General features: G+C 39.7%; 3 protein-coding genes across 6 annotated transcripts in view; 2 read left to right on the top strand and 1 right to left on the bottom strand.

Moving 5' to 3' along the window:
- Window positions 1-2,924: 2,924 nt before the first annotated feature.
- On the top strand, window positions 2,925-16,693 carry LAP3 (leucine aminopeptidase 3). Its single transcript, XM_035326139.1, has 13 exons — window positions 2,925-3,146; window positions 3,623-3,735; window positions 4,080-4,134; window positions 5,443-5,548; window positions 7,369-7,528; window positions 9,076-9,240; window positions 10,212-10,370; window positions 11,229-11,353; window positions 12,716-12,804; window positions 13,439-13,541; window positions 15,312-15,391; window positions 16,069-16,181; window positions 16,290-16,693. Exons 1-13 carry the CDS (start codon window positions 3,057-3,059, stop codon window positions 16,486-16,488), a joined length of 1,557 nt encoding a protein of 518 aa, XP_035182030.1. The 5' UTR covers window positions 2,925-3,056; the 3' UTR covers window positions 16,489-16,693.
- A 785-nt stretch (window positions 16,694-17,478) lies between these two features.
- MED28 (mediator complex subunit 28) lies at window positions 17,479-18,998 on the top strand. Its single transcript, XM_035326142.1, has 4 exons — window positions 17,479-17,699; window positions 17,787-17,853; window positions 18,109-18,221; window positions 18,676-18,998. Exons 1-4 carry the CDS (start codon window positions 17,532-17,534, stop codon window positions 18,871-18,873), a joined length of 546 nt encoding a protein of 181 aa, XP_035182033.1. The 5' UTR covers window positions 17,479-17,531; the 3' UTR covers window positions 18,874-18,998.
- A 1,252-nt stretch (window positions 18,999-20,250) lies between these two features.
- The window catches only part of FAM184B (family with sequence similarity 184 member B), a 39,000-nt gene continuing 32,268 nt past the window's right edge, over window positions 20,251-26,982 (bottom strand). For 2 of the 4 annotated variants that reach the window (XM_035326135.1, XM_035326137.1), the window contains exons 8-11: window positions 23,531-23,648; window positions 23,260-23,364; window positions 22,359-22,561; window positions 20,251-21,075 (exon numbers count right to left, since the gene is read on the bottom strand). In XM_035326135.1, the coding sequence (XP_035182026.1) occupies window positions 20,985-21,075; window positions 22,359-22,561; window positions 23,260-23,364; window positions 23,531-23,648 (517 nt within the window). In that variant the 3' untranslated portion in view covers window positions 20,251-20,984. The remainder of the gene's footprint in view (window positions 21,076-22,358; window positions 22,562-23,259; window positions 23,365-23,530; window positions 23,649-26,982) is intronic. The other 2 variants (XM_035326136.1, XM_035326138.1) reach the window with 2 other exon arrangements.

Genomic DNA, 26,982 nt, shown 5'->3' with positions numbered 1-26,982 from the left:
GAAAGAAAATATGTTTGTAATAAATATTTCATAATGTAGGCTTATTTCAAAACAGAAAGGATGGATGTTTGCCAATTACCTTCTCAGAATTATCTGGACATTTTTGAGAGGGTCATATAAGACATGTTCAATAATATTAAACTGCATTGAAAAATAAGATTTAGCCCTATGTCTAGGGCTAAATTTCAGGGAAATCACAGGCTAATTATGTGTGATACGGTTTTAAAACAAATTATCAAACCCCATGAACGAAAGAAGCGAGAAGAGTGATGTTTATGGGACTCAAATAACTAGTTTTAGCATTGAAATGTGCAGAACACTCAGTAAGGAAAGTTACTAGAACAATTCAACATTTTTGCTATCTAGGGAATTGATGAAGATGTTTGAATAAGGACAAGATTTAGCTTAAGCCTATGAGCTTAACATTTGACCCAGATATTTATTTTCCTTCCTCTTTTTACTTTATTTACATCTAAAGACCAATGAAAATAGATGTCTTATGGAGTAAATTCTACTTTCATTTGCTATTTTCATGAAATAGGTTTGGTTTTGCTGTTTTAAAAGTGTTCTTAATTTACACAGCAGACTCAAACCACTAAATGCTCCAGCAGTGTTCGTGCAAGCTCCATGTGAGGTAAAAAATTAAAATGGTTCATTTCATCTTCAGCACATATACAGCAAGACCAGCAGACATGGTGAGCAATCTCTGTTACTGTAGTTTATACCATTATAAACAAATAGAAAATGAAATATTTAACATTTGTAATCATTCAATGAACATATAATTTAAAAGAAGTTGTACAAAGATAATTATTATTTTAACACATAACTTAGCCTTTACTAAATATAATTTTCTTTAAGAAATTAAAAGGAATCAGATTGAGACCCACCATGTAGAAAGATAACTTGGGAAATGCTTTTCTGTAGTGTGCAAGTATTACAACACATTTTTCATACTGCGAATGACGTGCATAATGCCCTGAAGACTTCCACCCAAAACTATTATTTAAACTGTTACTGTGTAAAAGCTTCTGAGTAAAAGAACTACTCACTCAGGTAAAGATGAGATTGGTATTGTACTGGATTCCTAGGCAGGTCACAGTAGCTCTGAAAGAACCTTAAGAGAAGACTGTGCAAATAAAGTGGGTTAGCTGTACTGATCAGATTTTGAATCTTGTCAACGCTGGAACATACTCTGCAGTTATAGTTTTTTTTAAAAAAAAAAAAATATCTGATGCCACCTCTATAAAATGTCTGAGTATTACTATGGGATACTGTAGCTGCATGAATGGTGAAATAACATTATCATCCAATTACTGTTTTGTGACATGAGAAAACAGCATTTTCAGTTCACTTTAAAGTGAATAGAAGTATTACCATGAATGAATTAAACTGAATGAAAAAGATACAATGTTAAAATAACCTTTCAGCTGCACAGGTTGTCACAGTTAAGCACTGCTAAGACACATTCATGGCAAAACACATAGAATATTTACACTTTCGTTGCCTGGGGATTAAAAAAAAAAAAAAAAAAAAAAAAAGGTTAAATACAATCACACATGGTTAAGCTATACAATTACAACGATCATAATATAGATAAGATTAACAGTGGCTAACTCTATCACAGACCTCTGCAGCTTTTCCCTTTACATCATAAAATACTTTCAGAAAATCTGGAACTTGATATCGAGTGTTATAAACTGGATATAAAGTTACCTTTTTTAAACATTTTAGTTACCTATGGAGACCTACTACCTAATCATATGTGTACTCAACATGTGGAAATGAAGGCTTCTTTGGGGGTACTTCAGAAAATTTGAAATTTGAAATCCCAAACAAGATAATTTATGAAGTGTATCTGTCCAGAAATGGGAAGAGATTATGGGAAAATCCTGTTTTTTCATAAAATTGAAGAGTACCTAATACGTGCTGGAAATACACATTTAATTAATACTTGCAGAATATACAAATGCTCCATGAAGGATGTAGAGAAGATACGGAGCTATTCCTCAAAGAACGAAGAAACTATTATTTTTATATAAAAGTAACTCCAAAATTAATGAGGTTAACTACTATGACCACTTTGAGATTTTTAGTAGTTATGATTTAACATTAAAAAAATGTAATTTTACACAGTAAGCCAAAATGGATGCAATTTCCTTCAGTTGCTGTCTCTGAATGACACTGTCCTCAATTAGACGTGTTTGTTCTGGCTCTCATACAGCTGATAGATACATGCATGTCAGCAAACTCCAAACACTTATTCTCCACACAGTACTCTTGCTAGAAAAGCATAAATCTACTTCTGACATCACACTGATGACCCAGTATTCTGGTGTGAATTTTCCTGTCACAGCCAGTCAGTCTCACTGGTCGTTTATTTTTACTTACTACATTTTCTTAATTTTATTCTGGAAATGTATCACTTTCACTCAGAACCTAAATGAGAGGGTATTATACAAGTAAGCTACCATCCTACCTGGAAAATAACATAAATTTGTTGTGTCTGTATTTGATATATATATATATATTTGCAATTCTCATACAGCACTTACACTTCAGTGTTTCTCACGCATGTTATATAAATCGTATGGATATCAGGTCTGGTTTTTAAAGGCTGCGACAAGCCTCCAAGGCGAGCTGTTCCGCCCTCAGCGGCACGTGTGAACGCTAACCTGGAGCACGCCACAAGAGGGCAAAACTCCGCCTAACACCCGCTGCTCCCCACACCTTGCGCTAACAACGGGGACCAGACCACGGGCCCAGTATCGCTTATGGGCTTACAAACTATTTGGAAATTAGGTCATTTCGGGTGGAGAAAGATTTCCTGAGCGGTGCGAGCCCACAGCCTCCAGCGGCGATCACCTCAAGAAGCCACGAGGAGGCGCCGCCATTTTCTTCCCTCCCCTTCCCTCTCAGCACCGCCCCGCTCGGCGCTGGCTGATGAGGCGAGCAGTGCGCCGGGGTCGGCTGCCGGCACAGCCACCTGGGGCTGCTGTGGTCTCCGGGGCTGCGAGGCAACGGGGCTGTGAGCTCCGGGGCTGTGAGCTCCGGGCATGTTGGTGCCGTGGGTGCGGCGGGTGGCTGCCCGCCGCCTGGCCGGGCATCTCCCCGGCCGGGGCTACAGCCGCGGGGCAGGAGGGAAGGTGAGGGGGCAGCGAGAGTTGTGTGACCGCCATCTCACGGCCCCTCTCACCCGCGTGGGGATCGGGCGAGGTGAGGGAAGGGGGAAGGCGGTGTGCGAGCGTCCTGCCGGGCTCCTTCGCCTGCCCCGTGGCCTTGGTGGGCCGGGGCCGGGCGGCTCCGTGGGCAGCCCCCGGGGCCCCGGGCGAAAGAGCTGCGCTTGGTGGGCACGGGGGGGCGGGGGGAGGAAATCTGTTGTGCCTTCAAAGTACGGATTGCAAGAGCTGTTGAGGCGAAATGATTGGTATTCGAGTTGGGCTGTGCCTCTTTTGTAGTGTTTTATCCTGTACCAACGCGTGGCTCTGTGCCTTGCACATAGATGGGTGTGTGAGCTGACGTGCACGTGTAAACCAGCAGCCGTAATCTGAGCGCTGTGCTTGTTTCTCTGTCAGGTCTCTAAAATTTCACGCTGTTTACATTAATGTGCATCCTTTCCTAGGGCCTTGTTCTGGGAGCCTATTCGAGTGAGCAGGATGGTGCTGCCCAGCTCACTAGTGCAGGAGATGCTTTCGATAGGCTTGTGTCGGGAAAGCTGAGAGAACTTCTGTCTGTGTAAGTATCATCTACCTTCCTGAAATTGATTCTATTAACACCAACAGGAATGGGGCTGTCTTTCTGATCATTGTTGGCATTTGAACCCACGCCCCTTTTCGGGCCAGTATCTGATCCCTCCAGGAAGAGCAGCTTGGAGGGAAACTCCTGTGGCAGAAGCCAAGCATCAAGGAAAGAAAAGCAAAATACTCACATTGACGGCCCTTTTCTGTGAATGAGCACTGAGCCAAGTGTCCTAGCACAGTCTTGAGAAGCCCAGTGTGGTTGGGGGTGAATGTAGTCTACCGTAAGCCTTGTTCCCCTTGTTAAGGCTTCTTTACTGAAAGAACCTTCTTGTGTTGTAGTTGTGGGCCACCCTTGAAGAAAGGCAAAACGTACCTGTTCCATGGTTTGCATCAGGTATGAATGGTGGATTTTTCATGATGCATATTTATTAATGTGTGAGGCTTGCCCTTGCATCTTACCTTAAGCTTGGTTCAATGCTGTGCTTATGTCAGTGCTCTGCAGTTCTCTTCCCTCTCTGCCGTTGTTCAGGCAGGACTCTTGTCTGCACAAAATTACATATCACAGTTGTATGAGATGGGGATTCACCTGCTTTTCTATCGTTAGGCTACTGGTGCCATTTGAGAAGTCCTAACACATCAAATGTGTCTGGATGGAGCTGGCTGGTTATGACTTAAGCCTTTTTGGTGCAATAGCTAGAGGCTAGGCAGACTTCCAATATGACACTAGGTGTTCTTGTGTATGTAATTATATTGTACGTTAGGGCTATTAAATTATTTTAAATAAATCAATTTGTAGTGATTATTGCCTACCATGTATAAATCCCTATGTGGACAGCACAGGTGATGTTGTACTCAGTAGAAAGAAGGCTGGCATGAATTTCATGGAAGTTGAGTCCCCTGAAGGTCCCATTATGCCAGTTCTGCATACAGGATGACTTCTAAAGTGTGTTGGAAATCTCTGCAAGAGGATGTAGTAGAGTCTGGCCTGATGCCCTCTTAGTGTTTAAAATAATGATAGCTAAAAAAAACATAAGCTTTCCAGAAGATCCATGATTCAAGTTATGTTCGTTCTACCATCTTGTGGACTAAGAGGCTTTATGGTGTAGCAGATTGGAAACTGATCATATCTGATTTGTTCATTTCTTTTTTATTGAGAGCAGTGTGAATCTATTCACATGTATAAAACCATACTCAAGGTTATACAAATTTGACTTTGTTCTTAAAAGACTCCTTTTATCTTTATCTCTTCCTTTGGATCTGTGTACCTCTGCTCAGCTTTTGTTTGGTACTTGGCTAATCACGCCAGCTCAGCTCCTGAGCTGAGCTTGTAGGCTTGACCTTTGAAGAGATCTTTTTAGCTTGAACGTACTACTGAGCAAAAACTTCAAAGGACAGAAGTATCTTTTGCTATTTGTCTAGCATAAAGCCCTATCTGCTGCAATATAAATTGCGAAATGGGCAACCAGGACAACTGTTTGGATGCCTGTGGCAAATGACTGGGAGTGCAAGATGGTGGTACCATACTCTGCTATGGTGGTACCATTTCTGCTTTTATGCAGAAATCTGTGTGACAGAGAGAAAAGTATTGAATGTATTTTAATGCTGTGTTTGGTTTGTTTGGGAAAGTGGAGTCTATAACAACTCCATGCTGTGACTGTAACAATGAAGAAAGTGAATCCTTCTGTGTGTTGGCTTTGTGTAGGACTTTCCAAGTGTGGCTGTAGTTGGCTTGGGTAAGAAGAATGCTGGAATAAATGACCAAGAAAACTGGAATGAAGACAAAGAAAATATTCGTGCAGCTGTTGCAGGTTGTTTTCTTATTTTCTTAACCTTTTATCTAGAAAAACCTTTTAATGGTGCAACATGTTTCATTTTTGAAGAGTGAGTCCACATACGCTTTTGTTTTGAAATGCAAAACATACTGCATAGTTTGGGAAATGCATTTACTTGTAATTGACGTTCATGAGATTATTTTCTTAGTGAGAAAGAAGTTATACAGCATGTAAATCAACCTGCAGACAGATAACTTCAGGACTTCTCCTAATTGGTGGGGTATTGAAAATGCACTTGTGATTTTGTGATTTTGAAGCCTGAGAGCATTAAGTGAGCACTTAATGCTTGCGCTGTACTTAAGTATGCGTATATATATTTTTTTGTAACTGAGAGTTTTGTTTTGTGAACTGATACCTTTCCCAACATAAGTAGAATGTTTCCTTGTCTCTCACAGACAAAGGCCTCTTATTTTTCTGTTACTGAAGCTGTGGTGCATGGGCACAAAGGTAACAGTGGGCACCTCACTTAACTGTGAGGTGTGTTGTAATTTGATAAATCTGTACTTTCAGGAATTGTAGCTAGCAGAGATACCTGATAACCCTACTGTTTCTCCTTATAACAAATAAATTATTTTTATTAATTTACAGTTTAGACATTGCTGGCTGGGGCATCAGCTCACAGCTAAGCACCCACACAACTGTTTGCTCACTTTCCCAGTGAGACGGAGAGAATAAGAAGAGTAAAAGCAGGAACACTCATTCGCCAAGGTAGACAGTTTAATAATTGAAGGAAAGAAAACATTTTGCAAAAGCTATTGCTCACCACCTCCCACAAACTGACCAATGTCCAGCCAGTCCTCAACAGTGGCTACTTTGAAAGACACTATCTGCCTGTCCCCACCACCATGCTTTTATTGCTTGTGAGCAGGATGTTGGTTATATGATACAGAATATCCCTTTGGTTAGTTCTGGCCAGCAGTTCTGTCTGTGACCTCTGCCATTTACTTGCCCACCCCCAGCCTACTCACTGGGGTAGGGTGCAGAGTGAGAAGCGGAAAGTCTTGGTACTGTGTGAGCACAGTTCAGCCATAGCCAAAATACTGTTATCAACGCTGTTTTGGTCAAAAATCCAAAACTTCCATGGAGGCTGCTACAAAAAACATTAACTCCAGCTCACCTAGACCAGGTAAAAGGTCCTCTGTCTTAATCAAGGGTGACTGTTGCTTCTAACGGTGTATAAAACAAGAATAAAGAGTTCTCACGGTAGAGGTTATGATCTGAGACAGGAGGTCAGTCACATCTGTGGCAGTTGTATGTCCAAAGGGCTAGCCCACATTGTCTCACCAGCTGTCAAAACAGTTAAATTTTGCTGTAAAAACACTTAAATGTATGGAATTATGTCTCTCTTAAAAAAAAAAAGTTTATAAGTTTGTGTATGAGCTCCTTTGTCAGAAAAGAACAGCTATTTAGTCTTAGGAAAAAAAATAAATCACAGCAAATTTCTGATAACTATAGGTCTCACAACCCATAACACTCCAGAACAATAGAGGTTTTCTTTGATGTGGTGTGAGCTTAAAGGAATCAGAACTGTGGAGTTCCCTTCTTATCCTTGTGAAAGGGCTTGATCATTGAAACATACCAAGTGATATTTTACATCAAAATGTGTCAATATATGGTCATTAACATTTTAAATTATTTTACTACATGATCCTTTTTGTTTGGTTACTTAGAAATTCGGATATCCTGAGTAAAGCTATTTTTTTTCCTTGAAGCGTTACACTGATCGCATCAGACACCTGTTCTGCTGTTCTGTGCAGTACTTGCAGTAGCTGTTAATTCTGTACTGTATTTTTCAGTTGGTTGTAGACAGATCCAAGATCTGGAAATCCCTTGTGTTGAAGTGGACCCTTGCGGAGATGCCCAAGCAGCTGCAGAAGGTGCTGTCCTTGGATTGCATGAATACAACGAGCTGAAGCAAAAAAAGAAAACTGCAGTTACTCCTCAGCTTCATGGAAGGTGATGGCAAAAGGAAAGCTTACGTATTTATTTATTTGATTATAAAACTGTGCATGCTTGTGCGTGAGGAAGCCCTATTAATTTTATTTCTAACACCAATTTCTGCTTAAGGAAATTCAAGTGAGTGCAAGGAGTTAAGTACGTAACACCTCAGGTATATTCAGTGTTTGCTCCATAGGTTTTGTTAGTGCGCCTTGTTCTGAGGATAAGGGTAAATAAATGCTGCTTCGTAGAAAAGAAGGTCCAGGATAAAAATAAAAGTAAAAAATTACTTGAAACATTGTTCTGATGTAAAAGGACTTATACTGGTATTTTATGCCAAAATTGTGGAGCAGAGGTATTTCAAACTCTGTAAAGGAATAAATCCTCTTGATAATTAGGAAATGCTGAGACCAGACCATGCCATGATGAGTATGTCTTAACGTAGTTCACCTCTTACATTTGCATTCGCAGAACAAAATGCAAGAAGAAAAGCTTTGGTGCTTATGGGCTTTAAGTGAACATCACTGTTCCCTGAGGGCAGAAAATAGTATCAGGGTTTTTGCTTCTTGGTATACCTTTCTTCTCCAAACTCTGTTACTAAGCAAGAAGCACTGAGGGATCTGGAAGAAGACCTTACTAAGTGTTACGACTGATGCAAAGCAGGCACTGAGAAACTCAGTCTTCTCAGTGTTCACTAGATTGCCAGCCCCATTTAGCTGTGGGACAGCAATATCCCTGACCTTTTTGCTGATGATGTACCAGTTGAAGCTCTCTTGTTGCCCTTCCCACTTTTTGCTAGTTTCTCTCTAGCTGAGATTTGGCTTCTTAATTCCATCCAGGCATACCCAAGCAATGTTTCTATATTCCTCTTGGCTTCCATCTGCCCTGTGTTGCTCTTTTGAGAGCAGAATCCAGCTTAATCCCCTGCTTCATGACATCTTTTAAAGCAAATAAGCAAGTCTTTTAGTTCTGTCTCAGTAAAATGAAAGGTTACGTACTGGTAGCGTTGCAAAATAATCAGAGAGATCCCTAGTTCCTATGCAGTCAGCTTTTTGAATGTTTGTTCTATCTTCTGTTAGTGAAATGTCTTTAGTGCACTGTGAATTGAGATCCAAGTTCCACTCTTATCACATAATCATACTTCAGCAAATTGAAAAACAAACTTGGAGGCTTTGTACGGTAAATAAAAACTTTCGGGAGTGTTGTAGTTAATGCGATTACAAACTTTAGAAGAGATATTAAACCCTGTGCTTAAGGTTTAAGCCAATCTCTGACTGTAAGGATCAGGACAAGACCATATATATTAGATAATTTCACATCTGTCTGCTCTAGGATTCTTCTAGCTTTCTCTGAAGCATTTGGCACTGACTGGAACCAGATATGAGATATTAGAGCAGATACACATTGGATCTCATCCTAAATTCCTTGTAGGAAGGGTATTAAGAGGTTCTTAATTGCCCTGAATTAATAATACGGTATTTTCATATGGGAGAGAACAAATGAATCCTGACATTATCTTACTTCTGTAAAATGTATGATCATAATTGTTGTATGGTGTTGTTTAGTGCTGGAAGTGAAGCCTGGCAGAAAGGTGTTACCTACGCTGAGGGTCAGAACCTTGCTCGGTACCTGATGGAGGCTCCAGCTAACTATATAACTCCCATCAAATTTGCTGAATGTATTGAACAGAAGCTCAGAAGTTTCAGCAGCAACGTGAAGGTCCATATAAGGTAAAATCCACTGAAATTATTCCTTTATAGGGTAAGAAACCTTCCATGTCAATTTTGCCACATGCTCTCGTTTTCATTCTGCCATTTCACATGACAAAAGCAGGTAAAGTCATTGGCAAAAAGGCATGAAGGTACCCAGACTGCAGGCTCCTCTCAACGTTAGGTGGCTTCTAGCTAGCAGAGCAAGCAAGTTACTGTGACACAATAAAATGACAAACCGTCAGTCATGCAGTGATTTAATTGCTTAATTGACATGTGCTGTGAAAGAAGAAGCCTGATGAAGAATCAGTGAATAATCTACAAATACTGGGTACCTTTTTTCTAATACTTCTTGTTTTTTTTTCCCAACTGTTAGCCATTCTTTTTTTTTTTTTTTTTTGATAATTAAACGTCCTCTATTTACTGCTGGTAGGTTGTGTTGTTGTTTTTAAGCTTTTAAAAATGTGGAAAGGGCTAGGGCCCTAGAAGCCCTCACAATTGAATTTGCACAGCTAGCGTTTCCTGCCTCTGAATTTCTAGATACAGTCCTTTAGTGGCTAATTGGTTGTGTAAGTGTCAGAGGCTATTTTGATAAAAAGCAAAAGATTGAGGGAAATCAACTCTGCACATAGTTAACCATTCTGATAGCAGAAAGCTAAACCGTAACTTGATGCAATGTTGTTGCTCCATGTGCCTTCAAAGAGCCTGAGAGGCAAGTAAAAAGTTTAATGTTTCTGATGCAGAAAGTATAGATTGGTCTTGTTAAACAAACAAATAAAAAAGTGAGCAGCAACTCGGAGGCGGTATTTTTGTGTTTCACAAAAGTAGTAATAATGGTGGCATTTAAATGACTGTTCCAATTCAGTTAACTAAAATGGAATTAATAGTTTGTGTACAAACCTTCAAGAACTGTAATTTTTGAAAACAGACAAGCAAAAATAGCTTGGTCAAAGTGTCCAATTTAAACTTACACACATACATTTCTATTTCAGGCCAGAGTCCTGGATAGCAACACAACAGATGGGAGCATTCCTGAGTGTAGCTAAGGGTTCAGATGAACCTCCCATCTTTCTGGAGATTCACTATTTAGGTGGTGCTAATGCAAATGACTCTCCTTTGGTATTTGTAGGAAAAGGCGTTACATTTGACAGGTATGTATGGTAGTAATTTGAATAATTTGGGGGTGGGGGAATGCTGTGTTTCAATTATTAAAGGATGGAGCACAGGTAGATGAGTTGTGTAATTCAACCAAGAGATGCACACTTCTGACTGTAATCCCCTTAAAGACAGAGGTGAGGCTTTGCTTGTGCCTTCCTGCTCTTCATGTTCAACGCAGAGCTGCTTTTTCATTGCTCAGCACATCTTTCAATACCACTCCAGTGAACTTGCTCAATATAGTAGGTTGTGCTGCCTTTCCTGGGAATAAGACAAGCTTCAGTAACTGAAATAGGTAGAACTGATAGGCCTTTGGTCTGTAAGGGGACAACGGAAATGTAGAAGGAAAGGAAACAAATAACTTAGTGTCTTTTTTTCTTTTTTTGGCCTGAGCAAATCTTGGGATGAAGAATTTACGTTTAGAGTTGCAATCTGTCAGTGAACATCTAGTTCATGCTTAAGCAAAGTAAAAACAGTTCATTCTTTGCAGCAATTCCTTTCATAGGACATAAAAAGCAGTTAAAACTACTGAAGACTTTATCAGTCTGTTCTCCTTCCATATGCTTGGTTTTACCAAGCCTAGCCTTTTATGCTTGTTTTGTGCTCTTCTGCTGTTATGAAGACGATTGAGCACATGAGAAAATGTCTGTTTGGTTAGTCTGCTGCAGGTCACCTGAATTTTTCTAGATTCCTTGTTTTTCAGTATGTGTGCTAGGGTGTTGCAAGAATGTCTGAAAACACTGAGTCTTGCGTTTACTGACACTTGGTGCTGAAACACACTGATGGACAGAGCGTTGTCAACATAAACAACACCCAGCTCCTCCATGTTGATGATACTGTGCTGCTCATTTCAGTGGTGGCATTTCACTAAAGCCGTCATCGGGTATGGATGCAATGAGAGCAGATATGGGAGGGGCAGCAACTGTCTGTTCGGCCATTGTGACTGCAGCAACATTAAAACTACCTCTTAACATAATCGGTAAGTGTGTTCGTGTGAGAATCTGAAAATCTTAATTTTACAAGACTGTTTAGACAAGGTCCTTTCCTAGTATCAGCCATTGCTGCAAGGAATTCTGTCCTACAAAATGTCAGGGGCTTTTTCAGACTTGCTCATCTCATTCATTTCCATAGCTTCTCTTCTGTGTTTACTTGGTTATCAAAAATCACTAGCTTTGCTTAAATAAAATACTGCAAGACAGAATACAATTTTTTAGGGCGTGATTTTTAGATCTTAGGAGAGACTTGTTGATAAACTTGCTTTCAACAAGTTTTGTAGAAGTCCTGCTCTTTCATTACAAGAAGGAATGTGAATACCTGTAAAAACAATTAAAAATGAAAAGTAGTTGAGCTGCTTCCACAAGTGTTTGCCCCAGCTGAAAAGGAGAAGGGATCAGCTTTTATTTCCTGAAGTGAATGTCTCAGCAGAAACTTAAGAATGGCTACAACAAAAATGATTTTGGATAGTATTTTTGAATTCTGATTGCAGCTTATTTTTTCTGCAGAAATGTTGCACAGCTAGAATTGGCTGATTCAGGAACTGTTGTTTAAAACAAAACAAAACAAACAACAGTCATTGGTAACATGTAATCCATTCTAGGTTTTCATGTTTGAGAACCGTAACTTCCAGGCAACTAATGTTTTAGTCGCTTACATACCTCAACCAGTAGAGGGCAGTGAACCACACATCCGTAGGAGATTCTTTGCATAGAAGGATAGAACAGCAAGTGCTAAGCAGAAATCAGTGGAGCAAAAGTCTCTGTCCACCACTCCACTGAGAAGCAGTCGTTCACAATTCTCTTATTCCTTGTTCTTTGAGCAGAACACAGGAGCAGGTTTTCTGTGGACAGTCTTTCATCCCATTATTCCATTTGTGGTTTTGATGTTGACTCTTTGCGCCTCTGTTTGCTGTTACGGTTGGCATTCTATGGCAATTCCTTGGACCCCTCTTGACACAATGAGCAGAGCTTGAACAGCTCAGAGAGTTGAAGTTCTTATTTTCAGAAAGAAAGAAATCCCTTTACATGTGACTAATTGTTCAGATACGGAATGCCTAAGTTGCTTTTGTTGACAGGAGCGTCAGTGAATTTTAAAGTAGAAGTAAATCCTAGTGTTAATGTGGTGTTGGTGGGAGAATTTTGTGGTGTCCCATGCAGAGAAATTTCACTGATTGAAAATGACCGTGTTTCTTTCAGTGACCAGGAAAACTTAGCTACTGAACATAAGTCAAGATGAGAATGCTACTGTTTTCTTAATATATATATTTTTTTTTTCCCTCAAGTATTTTTTCCTGCCTCTTTTCTGAGAAGGAAACCGGTAATGTACTTTCCTTTTTCTCTCTGAGGTTTGGCACCCCTCTGTGAAAATATGCCCAGTGGTAAGGCAAACAAGCCTGGGGATGTAGTCAGAGCCAAGAATGGAAAAACAATACAGGTATGCATCTGAAACTTGGATTTTGAATACTTTTGGTGAATTGGTTTAATCGATCAAGTTACATGACTGCAGTCAGAGTACATGTTTGAAAAGACCCTTTATAAAGATATACAGTGCAAGTGTAATGTTTTTACAAATGCAAGAAGTATTAATTTGATTAGAAATTAAATTATTAATTAGAAATTGCTATCATAGGATTCTTTCAAATATAAATATTGAAGAGGTTAGACATGTTTTAGAAATCACTAGGAAAAACTGAAAAGTATGGTAACTTAGTGAACTAGAAAATAAAATCATAAACTTCTTCTGAAAGGAGAAAGATGCAAAGGGGTCACTGATTTATTTATTTTAATAAGGAACTGTTACCAGACATACATCTGTGATTTCTTGTGGATCCCTCTCCTTCTGGGGTTGCTGGGGCTTTGCTGGGAGTGGTGAACTGCCCCCTGTGCTGCACTGGGGCTCCTCTCCTGCCTCCAGGCACTTGTGAGGGAATTGAGTAGATTTTAAGTTCTTGGGGCCTGTGACAATGCATTCACAATCTGATGGCTGTTTAAGAGAATGAGGAAGAAATAGGTCAGTTAAAGGGATGGTTTTAGTAGTTAATCTATTTTTGTTAACTTTGCACCTGAAGGTTGACAACACAGATGCAGAAGGAAGGCTGCTATTAGCTGATGCTCTCTGTTATGCCCACGGTTTTAATGCCAGGGCTATTGTGAATGCTGCAACACTGACAGGTAAGCAGTCTCACTTCTCTGCTTCATTTTAGATGTCAGGTCTTTGTTGTTACCTGGCTATGGATTAGTAGCACTATATATACAAAGCCAGCCTGAATTTAAAAGCAGCTGAGATGATTTTACATGTTGTAGGACAAGAGCTTGCAGAGTTAATGCTCTAACAATTTCTACAGCTGCATGTCTCCGGGACTGGCAGGTGTTGGCATGCAAGGTACATGCTAAGCACTGCGTGTGAAGTTGGTCCTGGCCCAGCTGGGCTGAAAGTAATAAGCTCAGGAAGACCTACGCAGGCTTGGATGTTTCTGCACAATAGTGCCCAGTGCTTCTGTTTCTGGATGAGATTAATGATTGTTTCCAGGCAACTCTGTCACCCAACATCTGAGCGAGGAACTTCCAGCTCTTGCGTGGTGCAAAGAAACTGGCATGTCTGTGGAAGAATCTTGCCAGTTCCATATGGTACTGGCCGTGCTGGAGCCAAAATAGCTCCTTTGTGAACAGCCTCTTAGCGCCTGAGTTCTGACCTACGCAGCACCAGTTCTTCCATTTGCTGAGCTACCTCGGGTGTCCATGATTCCACGTAGTAGGAGAGTCGTCATCATTTTCCCAGGAAGTCATTCCAGTGGAGTATCTCTTATTTGATGTGCTTTTTGCATACTTTCAGGCATGAAGAAGTGTGTTTTAATTGTTTTACCTCTACAGTTATATATGAATGGAGCTCTAATTTTAAATCTAAAAGCTGCAAAAATAACATTAATGGTGTGTGCATCTTATGAACGGCAGCAACAAGCTGTCATGGGTGAAGTGACTTCACCTGAAAGGTGAACAAACATGGAAGAGTAGTTCAGACAGGAGTCCTCTGTGTTGCTTAATGAATAAGCTGAGAAGAATAATCTTTCTATATAGAAACTGGGGCTTTAAATCACATTCTGTAAGCTTTACCAGTTCAAATGCTGTGGAAAATGTCTATAGATAGAAGGGGTACTTATGTTAAGATGGGTGGCTTGTATGGCAATATTTCTGTATGAGTTGTGGCAGGGGAAAGAGGCTGCTGCCACTACAGACTGTTGTGTTGGGAATCCCTGGGCATGAGCAGAAAGGAGGACAGCTCCCACAGAAATGTATTTGACATACCATTTTTGTTAGAGGTTTTTTTTGTTCATTTGTTTTTTTATAAATCTCCCTGGGGATTGAGTACCATAAATAGCATCAGCATTAGAGAAGCATTACTTTGGCAACAAATAACTAAATATGTATGTAATCCCTCTGCTTTAGGCATAGTTTATTATTTTGATAGTGATTATTTTTATTTAAAGTACATTTGCATGTGTTGTGCAACAATCTACGTAAGTGAAATTCACAAAAGCAAAAATACCAGCTGGAAAATTGCATAAGTGGGCTTTTTCAAAGTTTTATAGTCATCTCCCTTTTCTATATGAAAACAATAAAATTGAGTGTTTTTTTTTATTGGAGAAGAGATATTTCTGAATACATCATGTTAGACAGTGCTAGGAAATGTCAAGCTGAAAGCAGAAAGTCTAGTTTTATGAGATGTGGAATATCATTTTTATGAATTCTTGTCCTGTTAGATTTTATCAACTTTTAAACTTTTAAAAATAAGTGCAAGTGTATTAAAATCCTTGGTTTGTGGACTTTAGAAGTCACTGATAATGAGAATTGAAAAGGAAAGTACTGTGAGGAGTCTGGATGCAGAGTCCATGCTCAAGTCCACCTTTGCCTTAATTGTCTAACCTTCAGGATGTCTTTCTGTAGGTGCCATGGATGTTGCATTGGGATCTGCTGCGACTGGAGTGTTCACAAATTCATCTTGGCTTTGGAATCACCTTTATGAGGTAGGCCACCAACATTATTATCAAATAATAATTCAGTAATAGCTGTCGTTACTAAACAGTTAGTGCTTTACAGAAAGTTTTTATGCCAACCTAAAGGGTATGTTACTACATTTTGAAATCTCATAGGAGCGTGTTAGCATTGCATTTAATTGAAAAATACATTATGATAACTATTAATTACTGGCTCTTTAGTGAGGTTTAGTATCATAGAGCAGAAAGCACAAATCGTTATCTCAAGTATCTGCATCCTTTGATAACTTACTGCATATGCATAAGCTCTGGACTACTGACAGTAATTAGTTTTTGTTAAAAAAGATCGTCAGTTTTGATTAGCAATACCAAGAGAAATTCAGAGAGGCCTTGTGAGTGGCTGAAGATAAAGGAAGCCTCTGAAGGGAAGCATTTGAGAAAATATACATTACCAGGGAAAAATTATATTGCAGGGGGGAAAGGTATTCTTTAGATTTTTGCTTGTTGACTACCATTGAAGTACCCAAAAAGGAGGCTTCATTGTTCTGCTTGCAGTATGTTTCAGAGTTTTAGACCAATCAAAGCTAGACAAAGATAAACGTGCATAATGGTGGTGCTTATAAATGCAGCTTTAAAAAAAGAAAAGAGGAAAAAAAAAACAATCATCATAGTGAACTTTGCCCCCACTATTGCTGTTTCTTTTTCAGGCCAGCATTTTGACAGGAGACCGAGTATGGAGAATGCCTCTTTTTGAACATTACACCAAACAAGTAACGGACTGTCCTCTTGCAGACCTGAGTAACATTGGAAAGTACAGCAGGTAGATGTGCTAACAGCCTTCAGGCACCCTTTCCCTTCCGTGTATTAGTCCATCCTTTGTGCTGTTTGTGTTGTTTCTAAAGTGACACCATCTTTCTTCTTCCTACAGAGCTGGGGGAGCGTGTACAGCTGCTGCCTTCCTGAAAGAATTTGTGACTGCCTCTCACTGGGCTCATTTGGATATAGCTGGTGTGATGTCGAATAAAGACGAGGTGCCCTATCTTCGAAAAGGCATGGCAGGACGGCCTACGCGAACATTAGTAGAGTTTGCTGCTCGATTAAGTCAAGACAGTCACAATACCAAATAAATGCTTATTCTAAAATCATCCATTCTGCCTTAAGAAAAAAAAAAAAAAGATAAAGTGTTAATAATGGAGTGCCCCAAACATGCTTTTACAATGGTGATGACCTACGCTTACATTTTGTAAATCATTACTGGGTAAGAACATCTCAAATTTGAGATTTGTCTCCCTGTCTTATGCAGTTTAAAATAAAAAGATGCTGTTTGAACTATTTGAGGTATTAAATACCAAACCATGATCATGGAAAATACCTGAGCTATTTTATGTGTAAAGTAAGCATAATTATTGTTATCAATAAATCTATTTCGGTACATGTTTCGATTTAGAGAAAAATAATAGGGATGTGGTGTAGCTGTGCCTCTGTTTTGGGTGACTCATATAGTAGGGAAGGTAATGCTGGAGGGTTGTTCATAAAAGTCAGCTGATAATAAACAGTCCCCTGAGAGTAAAGAAAAATGGAAACTACCGTGGGTGTGCTGTGAGGCAGAAATGATGCCCCGCCACCCTTTATAAACTGCTGTATGGCGTCAGCACAAAATTAAGTAGGATATGCTCTTGTGACCAATTTTTTAAGATTTCCTGAGTGCTCTGACTATAGCAATGACTGAAAGAAGAAAGGAGTGGCGGTTTATTTCTTCACGTTTTCCATCCAGCTTGCTAGGGGGCTCATTCATGTTATGCCATCGCTCAGAAGAAATTAAAGTTCCGGAATCAGTGGAAGCGTCAAACGGATTGAGCGTTTACAGTGTGCGGTGCGGAGGTTGCAATGTTGGAGCTGGGGGATCCAGGCAGGGAGCTGCCCTTTGACAGAAGCCTCCTCAAATGCCGGGCTGGCAGAAGCCGCAGCCGGAGGGCTGGAGGTGGAGGTTCGGGCCGGGAATGCCCTTTTTACTGCTTTGTTTGTTTTTAATTCCTTATTTACGTTTGTCTGTCATTTTACTTCATATTTGCCGCCCCGACCTGAGGTAACGCCCGGCAGAGGACGTGCTAGCGATCCCCGAGCCTGAGGCGCCGGGGCGCAGGCGCGGGCCGTGAGGGGAGGTGTCGCCATGGCGGGCTCGCTGGGCGCCATGTTCGCCAACCAGCCGCCGGGGCCGCCGCTGCCACCGCCGCCGGGACCTCCGGGGGGGCCCGGCCCTGCCGGCCTCATCCCGCCTCCGCCGGGGCCTCGCAACCCCAACAACACGCTCGTGGACGAGCTGGAAGCGTCCTTCGAGGTGAGGGGCGGGGCGGGACGGGGGGAGGCTGCGGCCGGCCGGGGGGGGGCGCGACCTCCTCTCACGGCGGCGCTTGTCTCTCCTCAGGCCTGCTTCGCCTCGCTGGTGAGCCAGGACTACGTGAACGGCACCGACCAGGAGGAGATCCGCACCGGTGAGCGCCCGGCGGGGGCCGGGGGGCTGCCCAGAGCAGGGCGCAGTTTGCAAAGGACTGCCTCGTATTGAGGCTTAGCGTCCCGTTTCTGTACACCTGTCCTTTAAATCCTTCTTAGTACATCTAAAGGGTCTCTTTCCAGAACGTGCTCTAAAAGGTGTCATTAATAACATGTATATACAGATAAACAGTATCAGCTTGTAATGATGTGTTGGGAATCTGTGCTGCCTCTCCATTCTGGTGTTTTATGGTTAGGTGTTGATCAGTGTATCCAGAAATTCCTGGATGTTGCAAGGCAAACCGAGTGTTTTTTCCTGCAAAAAAGACTGCAGCTGTCGGTCCAGAAACCGGAACAAGTCATTAAAGAGGTATGCTCAAATTAGTTTGTATGCTTTAATTAGTTTGCCTGTATCGTGCTAGGCCAGGTACGCTGTGTACCAGTACAGTTAGATCATGCACACTGACTTTGGGTTTGTCAATGTGGTGCTGTATCTTAAGTTGGTCAAACTCGGCTGCTAAGGTAGCTCTCGCCACAGACCTGGGGAAGCTGGATGCCTGCTGCTCTAGGCAGTACTGGAGCACAAAGGTGAATGATGTTAGTTCTTCTGAAGAAGTGTTGGAAGTAATGAGCTCTGAAATACGTGACCTAGGTAAACAGAATGGAAAGTGTTTGCAGTACTTTATCTCTAAAGTGCTTTTCTAGTGTTAGAATTCCTACCAGATCAGCTTGAAAACTCAAGCTAAAAATTACATACACTTTATTTGAGGTTCTTTATTATTCTTAGACACACTAGTTACTAATACCTGTTCTCTCACTTATAGGATGTTTCAGAGTTAAGGAATGAATTGCAGAGAAAAGAAGCATTAATTCAGAAGCATTTGAGTAAACTGCGACACTGGCAACAGGTCCTGGAAGACATCAGTGTACAACACAAAAAGCCTGCAGAAATGCCTCAGGGTCCGTTAGCTTACCTAGAACAGGCGTCTGCTAATATTCCTGCTCCAATGAAGCAAACATAATCTTTGAATTTACACAGTTAAATGTTTTGAATGATACAAAGCAATGGTTTCATATGCTTTTTGTATAATTTGTACAATAAATATAATCAGTTAAGACAGAATTAAGTGAAATAAATTATCTTTTTTTTTTTTTTTTCCAAAAAATGCTTGAGAACTAAGTGGTCTGTGATCCCGTAATTATTCTTCAGTACCATTGTAGAAGCACCCTTTGAATTGTATCTAGTTCAGAAGAAGAGTGTGCTTTTTTGAAGTGGACTAATAACCATCTCCACTGGGCTTTCACTCCCCTCATGAAGGCCTCTTGGGATATACAAACTTGATTCTTCTAGGGGGAAATGAAAACGCAAGATGTACGCTGGACGTGGGGAACATAATACGCTCTCAGTGTTGCTTATGCTCTGTCAGGCTAGTGTAAAGCTTATCCAAAATACCTACTCCTACATTAATGAAGACCACTCATTGTGGATGTTGGGTCATCAGCATTGTTCAGTCTACAGAATCAGCTTCTACCAAGGTGCAGTATTTAGTAATATAAACACAGCCAAAAAAAGGGTTTGGAGGTAGAGGTAATAAAGGAATCCTGTCTCTGTACCATGAGGCAATGAGCTTAATTCATCCATTTAGCCAGGAAAAACGTGTGCTAGAAGCTCCTTTTTGGGAACGGTGTTAAGAAATCAGAACATTGTGACTGGAAGTTAGAATTAGTGACTGAACTTGTGTGTTTTAAAAGATTTTGGGGCACAGTGGTTGAAAAAGCTAATGAGAAACTTAGCCCTATATATTTCTGATCGCACAGTTGCCACCAGTTTACTATCCCCCTCTTGATTATGTGTATAAAAATGTCTTTTTTGCCAAATCTGATGCCATAGTCTCTATCCAAACCCAGCAGTTTACCTCAGAAATAAATATATTAAGACAGCTGGAATAAAAATATTGGCCTGTATTGTACCCATTCTGCCACCTTTTTGCCATGGGAGATAGAGAGTGGTGGTTCTATAGTAAGCCCTTGTATCACACTTGCTGGCTGTTGGATATAAGAGGGGTTAGGATGGGTGTATGCCTCTGCTTATATAAAATTTCTTATGTATCTGGGAACGAAACTGGGATTCAAATCCTTCAGCAGATGAATAAGCTACCTTACCTTAAATTACTAGGCTGCTGCTTGGCTGATTTCCTGCCTTTCAGGTGTGCTGAGGAATTACCTGAAAGTTAATTTCTTTGTGAGTGTCTTTTAAGAATAGCACCTTTCCTCACCAGCAATGAGTTGGTTGGCATGATTTGATAAATTTAATCATTCACCCACATGGCATTTCAGTAGGTGTGAGAACAATACTGATTGTACAAAATCACAAACATGCAGCTCCCATAAATCTGGACCTCTGAGTGTATCAGTATCAGTCTGACTCACATGTTACCATAACAGCACCATTTCAAAACATGGAAATCAATGGTTTACAAGCAAGCTTCAATGTCCATACTTACATATTATCCTGATTTATTAGGCTGATTGGTCATTACATGTGTTGAAGTGCACCAGGAATACGTGGCAATACTATACAAAATGGTTTATTAAGCAAACCAGAAAGCGTTTCTAAAACAGATGGCTATAAGCATGCTACTCTTGGATGTATGTCACATGCTGTACAGCATAAAAAAAAATAATAATAAAAGAAAATATATAAAATTGCCTTACTATATGCAGAAATGATGTTAAGCAGCTGATGAAGCAAGTATATAACCTACAGGAAGCACGTAAGAAACGTCTTCAGTTGGAGTCTGTCTGACAGGACATCTCAGAAAACAAATTGCATATTTCATGTAATTGTGGAGTGGTACATTCTCCTGAACAAAAAGTCTCTTCATGTAATAAAATGTATATTTTTTTCTTCATTCTGTCACAGAGATTGTTAAAAAATAAACAAACAAAAAAAAAGCATTTTACTGAAACCCATGCCTGTAATTTCATTGTGATTAGATATAAACATAGTTTTCCCTAATTATTTACTTGGAAATCATTTTTTTTTTTTCTTAAATCATACATCACCTTATCATTCTCTAAGAGAAAACAGAAACAGCTTTTCTAGTAATTCTGAGGAGTAAGTAAATTTGCTTTAAAATGAAAAATATTTAGTAAACCATTCTTGATGCTGAGGGTCTTGGGTTTGGCCATCTTTAGTTTGTGGTGGTTCATTGCCGTGTGTCCTGTGCAAATAGACAAACATTAGCATTGCTTACAATCTTACCAATATTTAACACTTATTTTCATGGAAAAACTTACAATCCCATGATTGGACCTTTGTTTAGATGACACGTGTGAGGCCAGAAGGTGCCAGGTGCAACGTCTAGTGGAACTTCAGTGCTAGCCAGGTGACTGGACTAACAGCACTGGTAGTGAGACGGAGCAGGGTGACAAAGGGGTGAGCAGCTATGGAGAAATGTTTGAACATAATTCTTGACATCTCAAAAATATGGATGCTTCAATAACGGGAAATACTGCAAATCAGAAAAGGGCAGCTGCAATTCATTCTTAAAAACATACAGTTTATGCATGAAAAAAACGTCAATAGAAATTTTATTCGTAACTGAATATTTTGTCTTAATATTAAGTGGCCTCTATAATTGATCCTATTACATAAACCCTGATTTTTCAGGATTCAGGATTTTTGTTTACATCTATATTAATTTCACTTAGTTTATAGTAGCAAATATGAGTTCATTTATAACTGACTGACTTAAAGGAATAAGTATCAGCCAATCTATCCTTAGTGTCCATGTGTATTTCCCTTTAACATACAAATCTGATTTGCCTTGGCAGTTATCTAGCATGACACAGAATGCTTTTATCTTTAAGATGTAGGAATTGCCCAGCTGGACCCCAGCCAGTGTCCTGTGTTCCTGTCTTTGGCAGCAGGCAGCACCATCTGCCTTCCAGGAAAGAACTCTGCAGCATGCAGTGTACAGTCTAACTAGTGCCCACCAAGGACATAGGTGAGAAGGCTGGCTTTTGTCCTGAAGTATAGTGCTAGTTGTTTTTTTTAAAATATATATGTGGAAACTACTAAGCCTAGGTTCATTCAAACATCTTCTAAAATAAAAATGTCATCTACATCATCCAAGTGCAAAGCAAGGAAACAAAAGTAAGAATGAAAGTAATCCTTAACGGAATCACTGATATGTACTCAGAGTTTTAAGGCCAGGTTCACTATTAACCACATTCCTGTTCAAATATTTGCAGCTTCTCTCTTCTTCCTTTGTATCTGGAGGGACTGCAATCACAAGCTCTGCTGGGCAGTGATTATAGCCTACTTCTGCAATTAAGTTCTGGGTCTGTCTGCAGAAAATTGAACACATGGAACTCACTGCAGGACAGGAACGTTACATCATTCTTTATTTCCAAGTGTCTAATGTGTTTGAATGCCTAGAAGATGCAGAATATTTATTCAGTTATCATCTTAAAAGTAAGTCACTTCAAAACGGACAAGTACCTTGTGGCAGCACTGCTGTCAGAGGTCTGTGCTGGTGGAGAGCCCACTCTGAGGCAGCCAGGACTCCGGTCTAAGCTTGTAGATTTTGTTATTTGGGGAGCACTTCTTTTTGATCTCAAGTCACAGCTCAAAAGGCTCTTTGCATAGGAAGCTAAATTTGGAACACTGACAACACGGCTGGGCACCTCCACCGGTCTCTTCTGCTGTTTTTTATCATAACAGAAAACTGCATTACTCACACGTTTTTTCACACCTTATACTATAAAAACTCAACAATACTTCATTCCTAGACATCTTGTGAGGAGCACCCAAAAATGAAGGTTCACATCTTTTTCTATAGGCATTTAAAATAATTTCTCAGATACACCGCGAGGATCCAGGGGTTAGGCAGTCCAATTAAAACAACTTGGGTATTTGACCTTGAGTTTTTAGATATATCCAAGCCAGTAGCTTTACAAAGATACTCAGAGCTAAGTTAGGTGTTTCCACCTGCATGCCCCACCTTATTTCCATGACTGTTTATAGATGGTATCAGACAGAGGGGCTGCACTGACCAGGGACAAATCCTGTGTTATCCAAACCCAATTCATAATTTTGCTTGATGCATATGAGATCAAAATATTAACTCACAATTACCTGCAGTCAATGGCTGTGCTTATTCCAAGGACTGGGCTCCTTGGGGGTCTACTGCTTTGTATTTGCTTAAATACTTCTACCCATGTGCTTACATACTTCTACTGAATTTATGTTTTAGTTAGTACCCCATTATAGGCTGGCTTCCTGGAGTTCTACTGAATAACAGTAGAAAATTAACAGGACCTTTATTGTCCTTGTCATCTTTATTATTCAAATAGCAGCAAAACCTCATGATTTCTGATGTTAATTGAATTGCCTATCTTACCTTTGTAGAAGGAGTCAAGCATCCTTGATTAGGGTTGAAAGAAAATGATCGATTCCTGTAAGATTCAGTGTTGGCTAACAGTGAATGGTGAAATTTTCTTCCTTCCTGATGAAAGAGAAAATTACGTGTGCCTCTTTGGTACAGAAACATACATTTTTCAAAGAATTGCGGAGCAGAAAGAAAGTATTCATCAAAAGCAATGTGTGAAACACTGAATAGAACCTTCCAACAGATTGCAAAGTATGTATGTGTATGTAGAAGGAAATCTTACCACCAGCTGCTTAATAATCTCTTCTTTCTCACTTAATTTATCTTGCAGACAGCTTATGAGTTGTACGTCTTCTGGTCTGGACTCCTGCTTTCTTGTCTTTTCTTCTAATTCTTTAAGTCTGTGTAAAAGAAAGAATGCAGACCAGCAAAAACACTTCTTTAGGCCAGGTTCAAGTTCCTGTGCTGTACTCTTAAATTCCAAGCCTAGGACATAGGGACACAGTCAGGACTCTCTGATAAAACAGCATTTTATAGAATATAGAATGTTGTAGAGTTCCAAAGGAAATTGTCTGTCCAGTGTAAAATCCATCCCCTGGTGTAAAATGCTGACAAGCTTGCACATCATATTGCCAGTCTCACTTACTAACGAGAAAAATCTCTATCGCCATATCTATGCATATCTGTATCCTTTTTTTTTTTTCCTTATCAATAATCTTAGACTCTACAGCCTAACTCCAACCATACTTGATAAAGACCTCAGAAATGCTAATTTCCTATAACTTTCATGAAAAGAGAGGCTTGGATATACATGCTGCTTTAGTGTGTCTTCTAAGGCAAAACCTGTAGTTTTACTTTTGCTCTTTAAATGCCTTAATTGGGGAAAAAAAAAAAAAAAAAGATCTAATCAGAACTTACACCTTCTTAGAGATGGTATGGAAACATACATTTGTTTGACCTATGAAGAAACAACTCATTATTTCATCAGCCAAGTTCATGAATTTTGCTGCTCAAGAAACTGAGTGCTATGAAGTTCACCTGCATGTTGTGAACTTAATTACAGAATACAAACCGCTTTTTTTCTGGTGAGGGGAAACATTTTTGAGAGCAAGAAAAATCTCAGGCTTACACTTTTGATTTAGTCTATCTCAGAATTCAGATATGAAAATAAATCTCAGTGTCTGAATGTTTTGAGACCCTACTTACCTGCAAGTAGGGCTCTCTGCAGAGCTGTGCTCAACAGTTGAGATTTGAGGAAAGGACAAAGTCATGACCAAGGGCTGTTTGTGGGGGACCTCTGTTGTAGAGCCTGAAGCAGAACTACTTACCTCCAAAGAGGGTTGCAAAGTGCATTTACATGATACGGTGGGGGCTGCAGTTTGGGAATATCCTGGGAAATTTGCAAGGGAGTGAGAATGAGCAAGAGCTTCATCTCAAAGGTGCTGCTGTGGGTTTAATCTGTTATTGTAAATAGTATGGATAGTGCTTTACTTTAAACAATATTCATAGTTCATTACGATATATCTGTGTCTTTCTGTGTTTGCAAAGGAAATACCTGTACACTTCTATTTCCATGCTCATATTATTCTATCCATAAGTTATAAAAAAATCATGCTTAGTAGGAATAATAATTAAAAACAGAACTCACTGCCAGTATGAGTCACAGTTTATTTAAATGGCTTAGTTTCTAAGGAGAAAATCTTTGCTTGGAGATTTGCCTGCTGAAAGCAGGTAACATGTTTTTATTTCCTTCTGCTGATCTTGTTTCTGTATTGTCTACTTCTTGTTTATGCTTCATTTTGAGGTCTTCTACCACTAGCCTTTCATCAGTATTAAAATATGTCTGAATTCTCCTGTTTTAATACTTGTTTATTACCATTGATGAAAGCATGCAGTTTTCAGGTCTGTTACTGACTACAAAGGCAGCTAACAGCACAGCTCTGGGCTTCTGCTTGCTGATCTGACTTCAGTGCTTTGGTCGCAGTTTGAGGCTGATCCACACTAACATCAAGAAAGAGCAAAATTATTTGGAGAAGAAGCCCTTATCCTTCAGCCTTCAGGAAGTGGGGGATTATTTTATATTATGCTATCTATGGTTAGCTTATACATCAATCTTAATGGACAAAGGTGACAATAAAGTATTATAGAAATTCACACTAAGCAAAATTATTTTGGAATCTCTGGGATTTTAAGAAGAGTCCCTGATGCTATATTTCATCACCTCCTAGCACCCCATCAGAAACAATGTCTACCACCATTCTAAAAAACATTTTTCTTAAATGTGAATGTAAAATTGTTACAGCAGTGCCTTCAACTACAATGTTCATCTTTAACAGGCAACATATTTTGAAAAATACTGCTATTTCATTAACACCATCAACTGAAAACTAAAAAATGCCTGGTATTTTTTCAAGCCTAGCCATAACATAGCTTTCTGACACCAACCCCCAAAACAAAAGGCATTTATCAAAGAATAATTATCTTATTTCCTTTTGTTTGCTAATGTTCTGTTACACAATGGAGAAATTTTTTCATTAACTCAAAGCAAAGAACCCATCTTTTGTTTACTGACTAAAATAAAGATGTCAAACTCAGCAGATTAACAACTCTAATTTTCACAAAAGATATTCAGCTTACCTTTTCTTATTCATCTTCTCTCTCTCTCTTTTTTTTTTTTAAAAAAAAAAAAGTATTTCATTTGTTTCTGAAATGCTTCAAGAAAGGCTGAAACGCCCATGGAATATTTCTGCCCTTGAAATTAAGAGCACAGCCATGAGGGTGACTGATTTGGCACTCAGCACGAAAGAAGAGTAAAAATGGGGGATTAATCCCTGAAATGGATCCTCTAGGTTAGAATTAAAATCTCATTCAGAGGGAGAGTCCCTTCATTTTAGAATTTGTCCTCTCTTCATGTAAAAAGAAACCTTTTATGCTCAGATCCTAATCCTTACAGGACAGACTTCTGTCCCAGAGGTAGAATTCCCACAATTCAAGAGAATGGAAATGGAAGTGATTACTTCAAGCAGATTACTCATTACACTTACTTGGCAACAGTAGGAATATTATTATTATTTTTTTTTAAATGGTTACAAAAATTTAACATGTGCAAATAGCAAGCCACAATTAGCTTTCAAATCAGAAACAACTACATTGCAAAAGACAAGGTTGTTGTTACTGTAACAGTAAAAAGCTGCTATTTCTACACACTCCACAATTTAACTACTCCTTTACCCAAATTATTCATACTACAAAAACAAATCAAGAGCTGTACGTTAATGTTCCAGATCACGCATGGTTTAATTTCAGAGCAGCCTATATCAGGTACCTAAGACCATTTGAGCTCTTTGGTTCTACCTCCTGTTATTTGAAGGATTTCTCCTTACATAATTTCCATTAATGCTTCTTTCCCAAATGCGTACTGCAGTAGAGCTACACCAGCTATCCCCCTGTAAAGATTATCCTCCAGCCTAGCAGCTTTACCATGTGAGACCTTTTAGACCTCATCACTGACATGTGAATAATTCTTCTCTTCATGAACAGAAACTCTAAATTCCTTCAAGGTAGCTGGAGGGCACTGATGAAACTCTCTGGTTTGCAATTCTTTCTGTTGATCTTGTTTCAAAAGCTTGAAATGAAAGTCACTTTCAAGTAACTCTCCAAAGAGTGCAAAGGAAAAAAAAAATCTTTCTCATTCTTTAAATATGCACTGAATGGTAGACAGCAACAGGATTACTC

The sequence above is a fragment of the Oxyura jamaicensis genome, chromosome 4 (assembly GCF_011077185.1).
Source record: "Oxyura jamaicensis isolate SHBP4307 breed ruddy duck chromosome 4, BPBGC_Ojam_1.0, whole genome shotgun sequence".
NCBI classification, from domain to species: Eukaryota; Metazoa; Chordata; class Aves; order Anseriformes; family Anatidae; genus Oxyura; species Oxyura jamaicensis.
This window is presented reverse-complemented; position numbering and strand designations above follow the sequence as displayed.

Coding starts and splice junctions, on each gene's coding strand:
- LAP3 (XM_035326139.1), top strand. CDS start 3,057: ATGTTGGTGCCGTGGGTGCGGCGGGTGGCTGCCCGCCGCCTGGCCGGG. Junction 3,147..3,622: donor GCCGCGGGGCAGGAGGGAAG/GTGAGGGGGCAG, acceptor ATCCTTTCCTAG/GGCCTTGTTCTGGGAGCCTA. Junction 4,135..5,442: donor TGTTCCATGGTTTGCATCAG/GTATGAATGGTG, acceptor GGCTTTGTGTAG/GACTTTCCAAGTGTGGCTGT.
- MED28 (XM_035326142.1), top strand. CDS start 17,532: ATGGCGGGCTCGCTGGGCGCCATGTTCGCCAACCAGCCGCCGGGGCCG. Junction 17,700..17,786: donor AGCTGGAAGCGTCCTTCGAG/GTGAGGGGCGGG, acceptor GTCTCTCCTCAG/GCCTGCTTCGCCTCGCTGGT. Junction 18,222..18,675: donor CGGAACAAGTCATTAAAGAG/GTATGCTCAAAT, acceptor TCTCACTTATAG/GATGTTTCAGAGTTAAGGAA.